The sequence below is a fragment of the Hyla sarda genome, chromosome 3, assembly GCF_029499605.1.
Source record: "Hyla sarda isolate aHylSar1 chromosome 3, aHylSar1.hap1, whole genome shotgun sequence".
NCBI lineage: Eukaryota > Metazoa > Chordata > Amphibia > Anura > Hylidae > Hyla > Hyla sarda.
This window is the reverse complement of record NC_079191.1, coordinates 420,609,409-420,628,232: the sequence shown is the minus strand read 5'-3', so window position 1 is coordinate 420,628,232 and position 18,824 is coordinate 420,609,409. Positions and strand designations below refer to the sequence as shown.

Below are 18,824 nucleotides of genomic sequence, written 5' to 3'. Positions count from 1 at the left end.
ACTCTAACTCACACTTCTGAATTTACGCTTGCGGAAATTCAGACGTGTGAATGGGAGTGCGGAATCCCATAGAAGTATATTGGGCTTTGATTTGAGGCAGAATTCCACAAGCGGAAGTTCTGCCGTGGGAATAGATCCTTAGTTTTAATACCAGGACCCCGTAACTCTGGAGGAGACTGAGACCACCCCATGATTTTTAACAGGTGAAACCCATTACTCTACAGCGGGGATCAAAAGTTTGGGCACCCCAGGTAAAAAAAAATGTATTAATGTGCAAAAAAAAAAGCCAAGGAAAGATGGAAAAATCTCCAAAAGGCATCAAATTACAGATTAGACATTCTTATAATATGTCAACAAAAGTTAGATTTTATTTCCATCATTTACACTTTGAAAATAACAGAAAATAAAAAAATGGCATCTGCAAAAGTTTGGGCACCCTGCAGAGTTAATATCTTGTACTGTCCCCTTTGGCAAGTATCACAGCTTGTAAACGCTTTTTGTAGCCAGCCAAGAGTCTTTCAATTCATGTTTGAGGTATCTTTGCCCATTCTTCCTTACAAAAGTCTTCCAGTTCTTTAAGATTTCTGGGCTATCTGTCACGCACTGCTCTTTTAAGGTCTAGCCATAGATTTTCAATTATCTTAAGGTCAGGAGATTGTAAAGGCCATGGCAAAACCTTCTGTTTACGCCTCTTGATGTAATCCCCCGTGGATTTCGAGGTGTGTTTAGGATCATTATCCATTTGTAGAAGCCATCCTCTCTTTAACTTCAGCTTTTTCACAGATGGCATCAATTTAGCATCCAAAATTTGCTGAAATGTTATTGAATCCATTTTTCCTTCTACTCGTGAGATGTTCCCTGTGCCACTGGCTGCAATACAACCCCAAAGCATGATTGATCCACCCCCATGCTTAACAGTTGGACAGAGGTTCTTTTCATTAAATTCTGTTCCAAACGTACCTTTGCTCATTCCGGCCAAAAAGTTCAATTTTAACCTCATCGGTCCACAGAACTTGTTTCCAAAATGCATCAGGCTTGTCTATATGTTCATTTGCAAAGTTCAAATGCTGATTTTTGTGGTGAGGACGTAGAAGAGGTTTTCTTCTGATGACTCTTCCATGAAGACCATATTTGTACAAGTATCTCTTTATAGTGGAATAGGTTACTACAATTCCAGTGTCTGCCAGATCTTTCTGGAGGGATTGTGCAGCCAAACTTGGGTTTTGAATTTGTTTTTCTCACAATCCTGCGAGCTGTTCTGTCTGATATTTTTCTTGGTCTTCCAGATCTTGCTTTAACTTCCACTGTTCCTGATGACTGCCATTTCTTAATTACATTCCGAACAGAGGATGTTGACATCTGAAAATGATTTGCTATCTTCTTATAGCCTTCTCCAGCTTTGTGAGCGTCAACTATTTTCAGTTTCAGATTTCTAGACAACTGCTTAGAAGAACCCATGGTGCTGATTGTTGGGGCAAGGTCAGATGAGTCTGGGCATTTAAAACTTTTGAGATTGACATAACCTGATCTTAAAACGTATGTACATTACATGGCGTTCAATGGGAACTTTGTTATACTTCATTTCTCCTGCGGGGTTACTTTAAGGGAATTATACACTTGCCACCTGATTCCTGCCACAGATTACAGCCGACCTCATGATGTCCTAACATTCGTATACATTGTGATCAGCAGTTTTTGGTATCTTTCTGGGCTCTTTTGGCCTGTTGTTGTGTAATCTTGAATGGAAGAAACGGAAAAACACAAAAACATTTTTGGTGTTTAATTACTGTGACCATCGGTTAGGACAGGTTTTCCAACCAGGGATGTTGCAAAACTACAACTTCAAGCATGCCTGGAAGTTGTACTTTTGTAACAGCTGGGAGGCACCTTGGTTGGGAACCACTGTGTTTCATTCCTGAGAAGTAGACGACTTGGCTGCATTCACTCTGTAATAAAGTTTTGTTTCTGATCGCGATGAACTTTCGACCGGCGTCGGCACTTTTCTTTCACACATCTCACGTAATCCTTGCCGGTGGGCCAAATGCGCAGTGCTCAGGCCTCCGAACGGGGCAGCTTTTCTGTAAGCATTTCTAGCAGGTTGTATCCTTCTATTTAAATACAATTAAATAGTAGATTAGGAGACAAAATGGCTATTAAAATAATTTGGTGTCCTTAAAATAATTAACATTTCAGTGCGCGCCCCCGGGTGAAAGGCAAGAGATATGAACCTCCTGCGTGCCAACTTTTTCCAGACTAACAGAACATCCATAAAAAAAAAAGAGATCAGACACTGAGCTCACAGAATGTATAATATCGTCAATGAGTATCCAGGGAAATGTGGATATTTTAAGAGAAAACTCTGTTTTCCATTAGAAAAGTCAGTTTTTCTTCAAAAGTCACTCGACCTGCTGATCTAACAAAAATAAGTCACATGAATATTAATGGGGTTGTGCAGGGAAAACTAACTTATCCCCTATCCACAGGATTATCTGATCGTGCGGAGTCTGACTGCTGGGAGCCCACGCGATCTCCTGCACGGAGTGGGTGTTGGCACGCCCCTCCATGTATCGCTCTGGGAGAGCCAGAGATACACGAGTACAGGGCTCAGGTATCTCTGACTCTTCCATAGAGCTAAAAGGAGAGCGAGTGCCGACTCCTGATTATGGGAGTCCCCTACAGTCGGACCCCCTGTGATTCGCTACTTATCCCCTATCCCGTGGATAGGGGATAAGTTAGTTTTCGTTGCACAACCCCTTTTAATAGTTGACTACTTTGGATGGCTTCTACCTCATCACTGGTTCCTCATGATGTGTAAGGAGGGTTTCTCCATCTGGAATCCCTCGTAATTACCAGATACTTTTTTGAGTAGTAACCCCATCCTAGTTTTGGAAATTTTTGCATCACTTTGCCCATGTTCAGACAAGTCATGTCTTTTTTGTTGTGTATATGGCCAACTTTATACTTTTGAGAGAGCACTAACATATGTATAAAGCATAGGGTCACACACAGCATATTTTGCTACAAACACACACACAGGGGTTCTTTGCTGTAACCCTGTGTGTGTGCAGTAAGGTTTGGAGGCAGGCCAAGCCCACCAATGTAACTGTGATGCACTGGCCCACCTCCAAACCTTATAGCACACACAGGTTTGAGCGGGGAAGCCCTGTGTGTTTGCTCATAGTGCATCCACAGCGTATTTCCCATTGCCTGGCTGATTTCACGCGGCGTGAAATACGCTGCGTATGTGCTGTGTGTGACCCTACCCTTAAGATGTTTCTGGAATCTGGGTTGATTTAGGTAAAAACACTTTATATTACAGGACTTTAGATAAAAACAACTGCCAGGTTAGGACTAAGTGTATTGGACAGGACGCGAGAAGAGAGCGGTTATGGTGCCCATATTGGCCCCTTTACATCTCCAAAAGCACCTACAATGGGAACAAGAGGATTAGAATTGGACCATGGAGCAATGGAAAAAGCATATCCTAGTGATAAATTGATACATTTTATTTTTCCCTTCACATTATGTACGTCACATACCTGTGAAAGAGAGAACCCCCAGATGCACTATGGAAGGAAGTCCAGCCTGCAAAGACTCTGATACTCTGAGCAGCGCTCTTCTGGAATCCTTGGGTCCTGGAATCATTTGGCTCTTACTGTGACATGTACCACCTACCTAACCATCGTGCGGATTAAGTTCCCCCATCATGGCAGCAGTATTCCTTAAAGGGGTACTCCACTGCTCAGCGTTTGGAACAAACTGTTCTGAATGCTGGAGCCGGCGCCAGGGGCTCATGACATCATAGACCCGCCCCCTCATTATATCATGCCCCACCCCCTCAATGCAAGTCTATGGGAGGGGGTGTGACAGTTGTCACGCCCCCTACCATAAACTTGCATTGAGGGGGTGGGGCGTGACACCATGAGCTCCTGGCGTCGACTCCAGCGTTCAGAACAGTTTTTTCCAAACGCTGAGCAGCGGAGTACCCCTTTAATGGCCTCTTTCAACAGGATAGTGCCCTGGCCATGCAGCAAAAATTCTTCAAGAATGAGAAGAACTGCTAAAGGTGTGAACATGGTCTCCAAATTCTTCAAATCTCAATCCGATCGATCATCTATGGGATGTGCTATAAAAATGACTGACTTATGGAGGCTGCACCTCACAACTTACAGGATCTGCTTGTTGTAAATTCCACAGGACACCTTAGAGGTCTATGGAGTCCAGACCTCAATGGGTCAGAGCACAGGGGACCTACACAATAGTCGCCAGGTGGTTTTATTGTTACAGGTGATCAGGGTGTGTTTTGGACATTTTATTTCCCCTACCATGATCTTTTTAAAAAGGAAAGGTGTGTGGTGAATGGAAGTTCTAAAACTAAGGTTTATTAAAAATGTTCCCCATCATTTAGTGCAAAATATTGTTGAAACTCTAAATTCATGGCTGTTGTAGGAAAAGAAATGTGTCTAGAAGGTCAACCAAATTACGATGCTATAACTAGACCAGTTTAAGAGAATTTGGATCGATTTACAATGGTTCAAATTCCAGACTTGTTTAGTACTGTATATAAGTCTATAGAATTTAAAAAAGCAAGTAAGCAAGCTTTTGTGAGATTTGGTCAGGTGACCAGCTATCTTCTGATCGGTGGGTTTCCTAGAAGCAAAAACTGTGACCTGTTAAATATTTATGGTCTATGGCTAGGCTCCAGTTGTCTGAAGGCCCCAAACACGTTAACCGTGTCTTGGCAGAACCTGATTAATTTGGCAGGAGGTGCCGACCGTCTAACGTGTATGGAGTCCCCCAGGCAGACGGGTGTGACATGTGCCTGACCTTTTTGCTCCCAAGAGATAAGGCACTGCTAAACACATGGGCACCCAGCAAGCCAAACGTTCATGTTCATGTGTATGCGGAGATCGAGAGAAAGATATGCTATGAGTGTCTGGCTGACAGCTACATTATCTGTATGGAAAATTTTAAAGTGTCCCTGTCATTTGATAAAACTTTCAACATGTCTGAGAAACACGCCAAAAGTCTTATCGGTCGGACCTCTACCGGTTGGGAGGACGATCTGGGAGAAGTGCGCTGTTAAGCACTTCTCTTTCTGCACACTTCTCCGCGCTCTTTCTAACCATTGGGAGTCTAAACACCCTGATCCCTACAGATCATAACTTTTTTTTTACATGTTTCTGGGACACTTTAGGCTCTGTTCACATCTTCATTTATGTCTAAAACTATACTCTGTGCTGGATTCATTGCATGATGGACCTTCGGATCTGTTGAACACAAATGTGAATGTAGCTTAATATGGGGAAACTCCATTAAAAACCGGTCATCACTTTCATGCTGCCCGTACCACAAGTCATCAGGGTGGTCCACAGTGGCTTCTGCCTTTCCCACCGGCCTTGATTGATCAAGTTCTCTCTATTTGGTTTTTTAGACAGCTCAATCAACCCAAACTGATGGCATGGGACCACATGGGACTACCCCAATGACTTGTGGTTCAGGCAGCATGAAAGTGATGACAGGTTCCCTTTAAAGGGGTACTCGGCTGCTCAGCGTTTGGAACAAACTGTTCCGAATGCTGGATCCGGCGCTGGGAGCTCGTGAGGTCATAGCCCCGCCACCTCATGATGTCACCCCCCACCCCCTCAATGCAAGTCTGTGGGAGGGGGCGTCACGCCCCCTCCCATACACTTGCATTGAGGGGGCGGGGCGTGACATCATGATGGGGCGGAGCTATGACATCACGAGCTCCCGACTCCAGCATTTGGAACAGTTTGTTCCAAACGCTGAGCAGCAGAGTACCCCTGTAAGCTTTTATACTTGCCTCTTTAATGACATGTACGGGATCGACAGATATCTATATTTTTTATTTTTTTTTTTTTTTTTTTTAGGGCCGATACCGATAATCTGTCACCTTTCCAGCCGATAACTTATACCGATATTCCGGTATAAGTTATCGGCTATTTCAACCTCCCCTCCCCCCCCCCCCCCCCCCCGGCGGGGCAGAAGCCGTTGCAGATCAATGATTTAAAGAGGGCGTTTTAAATCAATGGCCCAGCAAAAGCCGCTGCAGTTCAGAGACTGCCGCCGCCCGCTTCTCTCCCCCTGCCTGTCCTGAGTCTAACCACCACAGTTGCCCCATCTCTTCCACCCCCCAATACTCTGCCCACATACCGCTGCCGCCCCATCGCCTCCCCCCATCCCCGGTGTTATAATTACCTGTTATTGGGGTCCGTGATCCTTCTGGCTCTGTCGGCGTCCTGCGCTGTCACTGTGCGCACTGACGGTGACGTTGCGTTGGGGGCGTCACTCGTCATTACGCAGCAACAGCAGAGGAGCCAGAAGGATTGCGGACCCCGGTAACAGGTAATTATAACACCGGGGATGGGGGGAGGTGATGGGGCGGCGGCGGTATGTGGGCAGAGGATGGAGGGGGCGGTATGTGGGCAGAGGATGGGGGGTTGGCGGCGGTATGTGGGCAGAGGATGGGGGGGAGGCGATGGGGCAGCGGCATGTGGCCAGAGGATGGGGGGAGGCAATGGGGCAATGGCGGCGGTATGTGGGCAGAGAATGGGGGGAGGCAACGGCGGCAACGGTCGTCTCTGGGCGGGGCAATATCGGCAAGGTAATTGCCGATACCGATAATGTCCAAAATCTTGATTATCGGCCGATAATATCGGCCAAACCGATAATCGGTGAATCCCTAACATGTAGCTTTCATTATGCTCTGTATTTACGATCTTAGACGTAGTATTTCCTTAGTTCTCTATACATGTGCCATCTATCAAGAGATGCCATAATTCTGGAGGAATGCATTGGTACAGTAGAGGGGTTCATGGACCTCTATGGCAGCCATCCAAAACAAAGCTGTCGTAGAGCCATATGCGTGAGCCCTAGAAATGGAAACTCCCTTGAACACATACATGCTTATTGTCAAGTTTTGGCTGCAGTACTTGAAATGTTGGTGAATAAGATCTATGCAAACTGTTCGCACCTTTAAAAAAAGAAAACCCTCCAATGATGGAGTACAGTGCTTATAGCAATTAGCTATAATTGTATTTTATATTGCTTACCATAGAAAATGATTTTCTTTTTGCATATTACCTTTAAAATAAATGGCTACCAGCATTTCCTGTAATAAACGTTGGGCTGACAGGAAGGCATTAGTAACCAATTGATAACCTAGAAACAGTATTGTGATCTCTCCCTACAATTAATCTGGGCTATTTACCTGTCACCGGCCTCGGGCTTAGAATTTTTTTTTATTTTTTTAGTGGAGGTAGGAAGATTGCCAGATCTTAAAATTAAAAAGCATTCCTTTTATATTATTCATTCCCGTAACAATTTATGGCGGTGGGTTTATACGCTGAGCACTTGTCAACAAACATAATTATGTTTCGATATAAACAAGATTGGTGGCCATATTATGCAGCCCATCTTCACGGAGAAGCCTCTGATTTAAGCCCAGATTATATAGAACATATATCTGTCTGACGTGTTTTTTTTTTTCCCCTTCTTTGTTAACAGTTTTGTTTGTTAATTACTTTTCAGACAAACGAGTGTCCATTTAGGATCCTTGTTTATGGGAGACATCAAACGGAGAAGAAAGGCCGCCCCGCTGCCGGGACCCACTGCGTCTGGTAAAGGCATTTGTGTGATTATTGATGTGTTGTTTAAAGGAAAGCATCACCTGACTGTCTCATAGGCTAAAACAAGCTGCTTACGAATATGTCTTTGTTACAGATTATTATTTTATTTTTATTTATTTTTTACGTTTGTTGCCTGTAAACAGTCAACAAGCTGCTGTTAATAGATCTGCTATTGCCATTATGTGTCTCGACAGAGATCCATCACAGGTGAACATTGATTCTCATAGTCAGTTGTTAAAAATGTCTTTTATACATTCAACGTATATGCCAACAAACCTGTGAGGCAGACCACTAAAGTTGCCGAGTTTGTGCCGATTTGTTAAAAAAAAAAAAAAAAAAAAGATAATTTAAGGGCTGTTTGTAACTTTAGGTGTACTCAGTTACATATGTTCTTATCCCCTATCCACTAGATAAAGGATAAGTGTCTGACCACCGCACCCCGGCTCTTCTCATGCACGGAACGACCTCCGCTCCATGCACGAAGCAGTGGCCGACCCACACCCTCCATGTATCTCTATTGGAGAGCTGGAGATAGCGTTCATGTATCTTCAGCTTTCCCATAGAGAGATATGGAGGGGACATGGCGGCCACCGCTTCGTGCTGAGATCGCTACGTTCGTGAGGACAGCAGGGATGCCGGGCAGAAGATCCAACTGCTGGGACCCCTGCGATCTGACACTTATGCCCTATCCTGTGAAAATGGGATACGAACTTATGTAGTGGAGTTCCCCTTAAAGGGGTACTCCGCCGCTCATACTTACCAACAATGAAACCCCCTAATTAAAGGACTTAAAAGGAAACTCCGCCGCTCAACGTTTGGAACAAACTGTTCCGAACGCTGGAGCCGGGAGCTCGTGACGTCATAGCCCTACTCCCTCGTTACATCATGCCCTGCCCCCTCAATGCAAGTCAATAGGAGGGGGCGTGACGAATGTCACGCCCCCTCCTATAGACATGCATTGAGGGGGCGGGGCGTGACGTAATGACTGGGCGTGACGTAATGAGGGGGTGGGGCTTTGAGCACTGTATTTCAGCCACATCCCCCTCCATCCATGTCTATGGGAGGGGGCGTGTCTGCCGTCACGCCCCCTCCCATAGACATGCATGGAGGGGACATGGCGTGATGTCACAAGGGGGCGTGGCGTGACATCACGTCTCAAGACCTGGAAACAAAGACATTTCCAAGACTGGAGCAGCAGCCCGGCATATAATGCGGGTGCTGTTGGGACCCCCTGTGATCAGACATCTTATCCCCTATCCTTTGGATAGGGGATTAGATGTCTTTTGGCTGGAATACCCTTTTAAAAAATTTCCCATACATTCATGAAAGGCTTTCAGTCTAGTGTCCCACACCATATCACATCCTTTAATAACACATTGCGCCCCTCTTCTGCATTACCCTCTTATGTCGCAGTAGAACATCACACAGCGGCGGCAGCTTCCTGCTGGGCCACAGGTAAGTAGTTCTAACGTCCTGACTTCTGGGCAGGATTACGTGACTCCTGTTGTATTTGCAGCAATAACTTTCTACTATCTACTAGATTTCTGCCCATTTCATGGTTTTAATTTCTAGTTTGCTGAGCAGCGTCAGTGCTTTCCACCCATGTGCCAGCCCCAGAGGCTGATGGAGCGCATTCTGCTTCCAAGCGCTGTCCCTTCTGACACATAATTCGCTGGCATGCTATGGTGATACTTATGATAATTAAATATATTACTTAATTACAAACCAGAAGTGCCTGGCCCAATTTAGTTTTTTTCATCTTCGCCCTATCTACCCCGTACACACCCTTGCTCCTTCATCTCTTCTTTATTAAATGTGCTCCCAAACCAGGACACAGGAGTGGATAATGAAAAGCTTACCCTATGGGAAAAGTGTGAGACGCTTTTAAGTGCGGTTTCCATTAAATGGGATTGAGAATCGAGGAAGGAAACTGCATTAATTGCAGAAACTTTAGTATCTTCTAGTTTCTCATTACACCCAGACCCAAACTTATGTGAGTTTTGCCCCCTCGTCCCCCGTGCCATTTTCTTAATTTCATTTGCAGCAAAGATAATATAGAAATCAGGTTTTCGGTTCAGAATTTTTCTCTGCGTCTCTATTTGCATGACCTAAAGTGGCTACAGTCTATGTCAACCGGGTTTAAAGGGGCTGCAGGAAAGTAAATAAATATGACTTTGTCCTTCTAGAAACTGCGCCACTCTTATTAATAGCCTGCGTGTGATATCGCACCTCATTAAATTGAAAGGGTGACAGAATGACAACAGAGCTACAACACTTTCTGCACAATGTGCTTGAAGTATAAGTTACAGATAGTATCTTAGGGGGTGGCACAGGCCCCTGATATTTTGCTACATCTCTTAGTGATAATAATCCCATCTTTGTGGATGTGTCAGTGCTTCATTTTCTGGATAGAACCTATAGAATTCTTCATCCTGATCTTCTTGGATTGTGAATACGATGCTAGAGCTGCAGTTAAGACTGACACAGAGAGGGTGTGGATGGCTAATGTAGTCTGGAAAGCTGTGCACCACCTTCATTGGTTCCTATACGGCTACCATTAGGATCTGTTTCCAGACATGTTTACCTTTTTAAGAAATAAAATGGGGCCCCTGGCACACTAAGGACTTTCCAGAGAAATTTCGGGTGGAGATTCCGTGTGCTGCAATCAATCGGCCTGAGGACATGCGGTGTCCCCATTGTTGGCATTGCATTTCTGAGCAGATTCCATCGAAAGAATCAACATATTCATTCCTTTAGTGGATTATTGAATTGGATTTTACCAGGGCAGAAATGCTGTAGTATGCACAGTGCAGCAGAATCCCATCTGCCGCAGCTGAATCTTCAGTGGGTAAATTCCGTAGTGTGCAAGGAGCCTTATAGACTTCTTACAAGATGACAAGTCAGAGACTTAAATGGGCACTATCACCAAAACTAAATTTAAAAAACAGTAGAGCCATAGAAAATAAGTATATTTCTAATACTATTTCATAATTTTTTCCCACAGTTTCCCTTAGAAAACTGCTCCTATAAAAGTGTTCACTAGAGGTCCTCATTAAATGTCCCACACCAGTTACTATGGTCTTTACGACGGTAGCAACATCAGCTAGTTGGTTGGTCGGAGTACAGGAAGTGAGGGGGAGGCTTTAAAAGCCTGTGTGCACTCCCTGTGTGAGGATCTCTGAACACAGAGAGCTGGGGCGAGCTGGCAGTGTGTGAGCTGCTGTGATTGGCTGAGAGGAGGCCACACCCCCTCACACCTCCCCAGCTCTCAGCAGCATCGAGTGAGAGAAGAAGGATTCAGTGCACAGCTCCATCGATAGCATAGAGGACAAGGAACAGCAACATGTAACCCAGTAGTAAGGAGATGGGGAGGAGGGTTGTTACAGTGTGCCAGCCCAGTATTACATGAGGAGGACAGCTCGGTGAGGGAGGAAAATTAGTCCTGTACAGTGAGGGCAAGAGAGGGACACGCCCCCTGCCTGTGAGAAGATGAAAATTCAATATGATCTGATATAAGCTGATTTAAAAAGAAATACAGAAGCTAGACACATAGAAGTTGTATGTACATGATCAGGATGAGGTACTGAGTAACATCATTTTTTTCCTTTTTTTTTTTTTATATATGTTAGGTACGCTTTAAGAAAAAAAGTGCTGCAGAAATTAACCCCCTCTATATGGCACATGGAAATTTTTTTATACAGAAATGGCAAAAAATACAGAATAATTTGTATCTTCTTAAAGGACAAGTATCATGTAAAAAAAAACGTATCCCCTATCCGAAGGATAGGGGATACGTTTTTTTTACATGATACTTGTTCCTTTTAATGGAAATGTTTTTCTCACTCTGGGCTCAGGAGTCAAGTGGGTGGTCCTAATAAGTGATACCCTATGTAACTGATGGCTGCCAATCACCCGTAGGACCACCTGCTGGACTCCTGAGCATAGAATGAGCATAAATTTTAATTAATAAATTAAAAATTATTCAGAATTTCTATCCCATCAAACTATATATCAATCCGCTCAGCTCCTCCTGCTCTATAACAGACAGGTTCACTGTAGATATTATACAGGTAATCATTTTTTTTAATCATTTACATGAATTAATAACATTATAACCAGCAGAATTTAGCAGAATTGTGAATGCAGCTCTATAGCCCGGACTGTGATCAGTTCACAATAATAAGTTTACCAAGGGTTAACATAATGCTATCATCCGTCTAAACCACATTATGGGAAAAAACACAATTTGCCCGATCTTGTCCAGGTCCAGAAGAGTTAAGCACATTTGAAAAATTTTATTTTGTTTCACTCCGAATGCATCAAGGATGCTCATCTGTGAGTTTTTTTTCCCACCATAAAAAGAATTTTTAGGATTTTGCTATCCTAATAATAGTTATTAGGATGTTGTGACATCTACTTCCATGGCAGATAATGACGAGGCAGATAGTATAGTGTCCCAATAGTCACCGGATATATAAAGCACTTAATTCACTCCCAAATAACAGCGTCTTATTAAGATGCCGCAGTTCCAGCGTAAGAGGCGGATTTAATACTCTCCCTACCTTGATATTAAATTCTGCCTGTCACAGGTTTGTAATAGAGGTTTAAGGTCTTTAATTCCCTGTTAGAGTTTTTTTTTTCTTATAAAACGCGGGGCCGACAGCCTCCAAGTAAATCATTGGCAAGCTCGTCCTTTGCATGTTTTGTTTACAGTGCAGTTTTGAGACGTGTATGTGAAGTAATATTGTCCCCAATGAAAGTAGTAAGGAAGCTCAGCAAGGTCACAGTCTGAGCTATTTACTATCAAACACCATGGGGTAACTTTCTATAGCACTGTCTGATAAGCAGTAATGACAATTGCTTAACAGTAGCTAGAAATGTAAAGTACAGATACAAAAATCATGAAGGGGGCTCCCTGCAGGTCACAGCTTCTTCAGCCCCCCAGGTCACAGCTTCTCCTTCCCATCGGGGCAGAGCTTCTCCTTCCCATTGGGTCACAGCTTCTCCTTTCCGTCGGGTCGCAGCTTCTCCTTTCCGTCGGGTCTCAGCTTCTCCTTTCCGTTGGGTCTCAGCTTCTCCTTTCCATCGAATCGCAGTTTTTCCTTTCCGTCGGGTCGCAGCTTCTCCTTCCCGCCGGGTCACAGCTTCTCCTTCCTGCCGGGTCGCAGCTTCTCCTTTCCGTCGGGTCGCAGCTTCTCCCTTCCGTCGGGTCGCAGCTTCTCCCTTCCGTGGGGTCGCAGCTTCTCCCTTCCGTGGGGTCGCAGCTTCTCCCTTCCGTGGGGTCGCAGCTTCTCCCTTCCGTGGGGTCGCAGCTTCTCCCTTCCGTGGGGTCGCAGCTTCTCCCTTCCGTGGGGTCGCAGCTTCTCCCTTCCGTGGGGTCGCAGCTTCTCCCTTCCATCGGGTCGCAGCTTCTCCCTTCTGTCGGGTCGCAGCTTTTCCCTTCTGTCGGGTCGCAGCTTCTCCCTTCCATCGGGTCGCAGCTTCTCCCTTCTGTCGGGTCGCAGCTTTTCCCTTCTGTCGGGTCGCAGCTCCTCCCTTCGGGTCGCAGCTCCTCCCTTCGGGTCACCGCTCCTCCCTCCCTTCGGGTCACAGCTCCTCCTTCCCATCAAGTGACAGCTCCTCCCTCCCGTCGGGTCATAGCTCCTCCTTCCCGTCGGGTCACAGTTCCCCCTGCTCAGCAAAGTTATGTTACCTTCTTTCCAATGATTAATAATATGTTAAGTTTCTGAACAACATTTTTATCCTAAATGGTAGCCTCTAGGTGTCAGCAGAGAGATAGCTATTGTCTTTTGGAGAAAAGCTGATTTGCATACTCTTTCTCAGGAAGCAATGCATAGAGTACTCCTATCACCAGCTGTCTCTCTCTCTCTCTCTTCACATGCATTGTTTTCTATGGGAAATTATACTTCTTTTTTTTTTTTAAGTAAAAATATTTACTTTTATAGATGGTGGCAGTAACAGACAAGTTGCAAGCTGCCACCACTTAGACCAGGCGTATACTCAGCCCATAAGGCTATTCCTTTTCCTATTAAATGGACCACTGGGAGAAACTTAAGAAATGTCTTAAGGTTAAGAACACTTTCATGCCTCTCCGTAATGTACATGCCTAGCGGACTGATTAATGAGGGCTCTACGTTGTCAAGGCGACAGGTACCTTTTAATTTGATCAGTGTGAAGAACCCGGAGAAGGGTTGTTATTCGGAGCCTGCCTCTCCCATAAAACCTTCACGTGGCTCTATAGGACATCCTGCCGGAGCTGCTTCATCTTTGCACTCAGAGCGAGCTATAAAATCAGTCTATTAAGAGCAAGGAAAGCAATCAGCTAATGTTTGTGAGACATTGTGCATAAGTTAATCAGGGTATTCTCCAAAGAGTTAAGAGGTTCTCTGCAACACTTACTAAATTGACTTTTTAAGACTCCGTGTAACCGAAGATTTCTACGCTGCTGTGTGCCGTGCCGACTGGTTTTCTGGATTGCAAAAGCCTTTGATATCTGTCAAGATGAAAGCTAAATGTAGAAGTAAATCCACATCAAATACTTCATTTACTAATCTGTAAGTTATCTGCAGTACACACTTCCTAGTTTGCCCCTTTGAGATTGGTAATAATGTAGGGGCTGTCTAGTATCACTCAACATTATATGGGTTATTCAGTATTTCACAAAAATTCATATCCTTCTGGAGCAGGAATAAATAGAAAAAACCCTATACCTATCTAGCATTGATCCCTCCATAATTCTTGTTCGGCACCGTCAAGTGCCCCGATCTTTTGTCTCCTTCCTGTTACCCAGCCGGGTAATCGAAGTAGGACCTGTCTGCTCAACCAATCACTGGCTGCATCAGTCTCCTACCTCAGCTAGTCATTGGTGGACAGGTCCTGCACAAAGCGGTCATCTGGGAGGCAGGAGGAAGCCAAAAGATCAGAGGGCTGGATAGAGCTAAACTGGAGCTGTGGAGGATCATGGCTAGGTAAGTATAGTTTTTGTTTTCTATTTATTCCCACTTCCAACCGGATATGAATCAGAACTACACACCTTAAATAGGCAAACTTTTCATAAATCAATAGGTCGATCATTTGTAAAAAAAAAAAAAAACGTTGTAATAATTCCTATCAGAAAAAAATCACCTTTTTCCACTTATGAGGCTCCTTTCCTCCTCCATCTCCTAAACTCATAATTCACTTAACAAAAACTATCCAAAAATCCATCTTGAGTCAGGTTACATCAAGAAGTCTAGGGGAGGAGTGCGTTTAGAGAGCTGGAAAAAGACAGAGGCACAGGAAGAAGCTCCAGCAGCCTATAGTGAATGTTCTAGCTCACTCCAATCCTAGATTCACAGCTTAAACTGCTCAGAACTGCCCTATAATGACCCCCCCATGCTGCTGCTTCTTTTGAAGGTGTGCTTTAGAGATATAAGGGAGATATGTGTGTTTGCAGTGTATAAGTGTATAGGAGACATCAGAGTAGCTATTCTACACCCACTAAATTGGGGACAACTGAAAATTACAGATGAAGCCTAGAGAAGGGAAAAGTTCTATAATCAGCAGAAACAATACTACTACTCATGCACACACAGACATAGCAGCTAATCCTAAAAGTATAGGTAGACTTTAATGTGTGCCACTTCCTAGGGCTGGGCGGTATGACCAAATGTGTGTATCACAGTATTTTTTTAAGTTTTGGTGGTTCCACGGTATATAACGGTATTTCCTAGAGCCCCCCCCATATTAATTATCAGCCCACATCCCCATCGGGGTAAATACTCACATATCACCTGCTTGCGCTGCCCTCCTCGTCCTGTATACTGCGGCCGCCGGCGCTGGCACTCTATACTATGCGGTATCCCTATGCCCGGGCTGCAATAGGTAAACAAAATAAACTTTAACGCACCTACGACGGCCTTACGCTGGGGAAGGGAACGTCGGAGAGCTATCAGCCTATCACCAGCCGCAGCGATGTTCCGCCTTGGCCGGTGATAGGCTGAGCCCACTGTCATGTAAGAAGCCGGCGGAACATCCGAGGTGGAACATCGCTGCGGCTGGTGATGGGCTGATGGCTGCCCGACGTTTCCGTCCCCAGGAAACAAGTGAGGCCGGTACCGGACTAACGGGAGGTAAGTTAAAGTTTATTTTGTTTATTTTTTGCAGCCCGGGCATAGGGATACCGCACAGTATAGAGCAGTGGTCTCCAACTTGCGGACCTCCAGATGTTGCAAAATTATAACTCCCAGCATGCCCGGACAGCCGTTGGCTGTCCGGGCATGCTGGGAGTTGTAGTTTTGCAACATCTGGAACTCCGCAGGTTGGAGACCACTGGTATAGATTGTCAACGCCGGCTGCCGCAACGAACAGGACGAGGAGAGCAGCGCATGCGGGTGACATGTGAGTAGTACCCTGATGGGGGCTGGGCTAATAATTAATTGGGGGGGGGGGGGCAGCAGAACAGCGCTCGCAGGTCATAGGATTAGTTCCCCGATGTGGGGACAGCGCAGCGCTGGGCTGACAATTCTTTCCCGATGGGGAGGGGCCAAACCGGTATTGCGGTATGGGTTAAAATTCATATCGTGCAGCACAAAAATTTCGGTATTCGGAAATTTATATTTTATTATTGTTTACCTCCATAGCCTGGTGAGTGCAACATATTTTTTATTTTTTTTTCAGAATTAGACATGGTAAATCCATCCCACATTTTCATTTCTGTGTAAAAAAAAAATAAAAAATCTGCAATTTGGTAATGAGATTTGGTGAAATCTTATCCACATATATGGTCTAGTAATCCGCCGGAGATGGTCTATGCACGAATTGGAACAAAATATCTTCAGCGTTTCTAGGTGCTACATGTGAACATGGCCTAATATGCCTATCAATGTAAATGGTTATTGTTATGTATGTAGGCTACTAGATGGAAATTTTCTCAGCCCGCTATCGCACAATTTGTTTTCTTACGAGATACAAGAGATTATTCCCATCTGGTATTTCTTATACCCTTTTAACCAGCATCATCCTTGAAGTCAAAATAGTTCTCACAGGGCACGTATACTTTTTGCTTGTAAAAGAAAAAAACCCTAATATCCAAGTGGTCATGGTAGAGTTAACTGTAGGAGAAGGTCTATTCTTTTACAGGACTCCTTGCTCTACCAGGCCCAAACCCAGCAATCTGTAGCCGGTGTGTTTTCTATTTTTAATAAATATTCACAAACCCAATTACTGAGCAGAGATCAACCCGCGGTATTACAGCGGAGGAGTCCGTCTATGTTATTGGATAAACATTTATTAATTGTGACAAGAACACCCAATTTATTTCAGCTCTCGCGCTTATTTACTGCTCTTTCACCTCTGTATTTGGTATTGAAAAAGTAAAATGAATATTGATAGAGCTGCTTATTGATTTCTAAATTTATAGTTTCAGCCTTGAGTCAAAGTCACATTCCATACGGGTCCCGTTACATCACTTACGTAGTCGAGGACTATAAGGGTGAAGAGCAGAGCAGTGGGGAGGACTAGATGGGACTTAGTCAAGCATTACCTTTACCCTTTGGGTACCAAGAGAGAATAATACATCACAACTAAAATGGATTACGTATTAATTTAACCTCGTGTACACTATTCCATTCTACTTTTTTCTGGCAATCGGAGATCAACTCACCTTGAGGTAGAAATCCTCAGTGGTTAGCTTTGTTGAATATCAGCTTTGGGATCCTTTGTTTCAGTCCGACTAAGAGCAAGATCTTCAGCGTATTTATACTCTTCACATCATTGTTATGGGGTTTGTCCCTAACATACTGGTCAATTTACTTACTTCACAAAATAAGAAAATAGGGATTTTGCTGTGCATCTGCCATGAAATTGTGGTGAGATATACAGTGAAGATATTCCTGCTGAGGCTACATATTCCATGTAGAAATAAAATAGTGGCACTCTCCATACACAGTGTTTGTTTTTTCTTTATTGAGACAAATACTCACATGTTAACAGAGGGGAGACGAAGAACAGTAGGGGTAAACAGCTGAATAGGAGGCAACAGCCATTTCACAAGTCTTAGTGTTTCATCGGACCTCACTGAAAGGTCCATCATCAGTTGATTGTTCAACAATTGTTGAAGAACAATCCTCGTAAAGGGATATTCCGATGTTCATTTTTAGCAGCATTCAAAATAAATGGTGTTTTCACAGGTTCAGTGTGGCCCGAGACATTACATCACTAGTCAGGTGTTGAAAGGGCTGGAGGGAGATCAGTCTCCACAGGGCTGCAGGGAATTGTCGTTTCAAGCACAGCACTCATGGAAGGGAGTATAACTATGCTGCAATGGGTGGGGTGGCTAATGTGTGGGAAGAAAAGTGACCTCACACTTACAAACAAAGGATCCTGGGGATTGTAGTTGGAGGGAGGAATCACAAACAGGAACTAGCCATTTCACACAAAAAAAAAAGTATCAGCCTTATGGCAGACTCACAACACAGCCATTTAGCCATAAGACATTCACATATCCTTCCCAAGCATTTCTGTTACTGCTTGGCAGGTAAGTACTAAAGTTGGATAACTGCTTTAAGAGTGATGGTTCTATAGACTCAGCCATATAGATTTTAGTCTGTATTGGCCATTACAGTTATTCAAACCGGCCATTCATGATCCATGACACTGGACAAAAGATGAACAGTGTTTTTGGATACTTTTTTTTTTTCTTTGAAAGATAAGATCGTTCTTGGAGTAAAGATCTTACTCGTGTGAAAGACCTTTCTATGGACTACCCAAGGCTAAATTTAGGCTAAAGGTTAAATTTCACCCAACAAATGATCGTTTCATTTTAGTAGCTGCATTTGCACACATTAGGTTGTCTAAGACATGACACTATCTCTCGGAAATTAGTCCCCCCCCCCCCCCTCAAAGTTTAAAGGCGTCATTATATGGGGAACCTATAACTGTATTTACTGTACTGTCTATCCCTGCGGAGACCGTAAGACAAATAAATACGGGCTTCAGTTGCATGTGTAAAAAGCGAATCAGCGTGTATTACCTCCCCTTCCATTGGCTGTTTATCCAACATCAATAGAAACACTTTAGGAGCCAAATTACTAAACAAGCTGCCAATTAGGCTCGCAGTCAGCTGGATAGATTAGCGGCTAAGAGAGACTGATACAAGATTTTCATCTCTTGAGCCAATTACGCAAACAAATCACC

The 18,824-nt window shown here is 44.2% G+C and overlaps 1 protein-coding gene and 1 long non-coding RNA gene across 2 annotated transcripts in view; one reads left to right on the top strand and one right to left on the bottom strand.

The window, feature by feature from the left end:
* The window catches only part of GPATCH2 (G-patch domain containing 2), a gene marked incomplete at its 5' end in the record, with an annotated part of 142,346 nt that overhangs the window by 109,752 nt on the left and 13,770 nt on the right, over nucleotides 1-18,824 (top strand). Inside the window, 1 exon segment of the mRNA XM_056568351.1 lies at nucleotides 7,552-7,640. Within this exon segment, the coding sequence (XP_056424326.1) occupies nucleotides 7,552-7,640 (89 nt within the window).
* On the bottom strand, nucleotides 1,274-18,520 carry LOC130363044 (uncharacterized). The gene is made up of 4 exons (XR_008891691.1): nucleotides 17,293-18,520; nucleotides 14,049-14,142; nucleotides 13,804-13,945; nucleotides 1,274-2,108 (listed from the first exon to the last, which is right to left on the bottom strand). It is a non-coding gene; the product is annotated as an uncharacterized LOC130363044 (long non-coding RNA).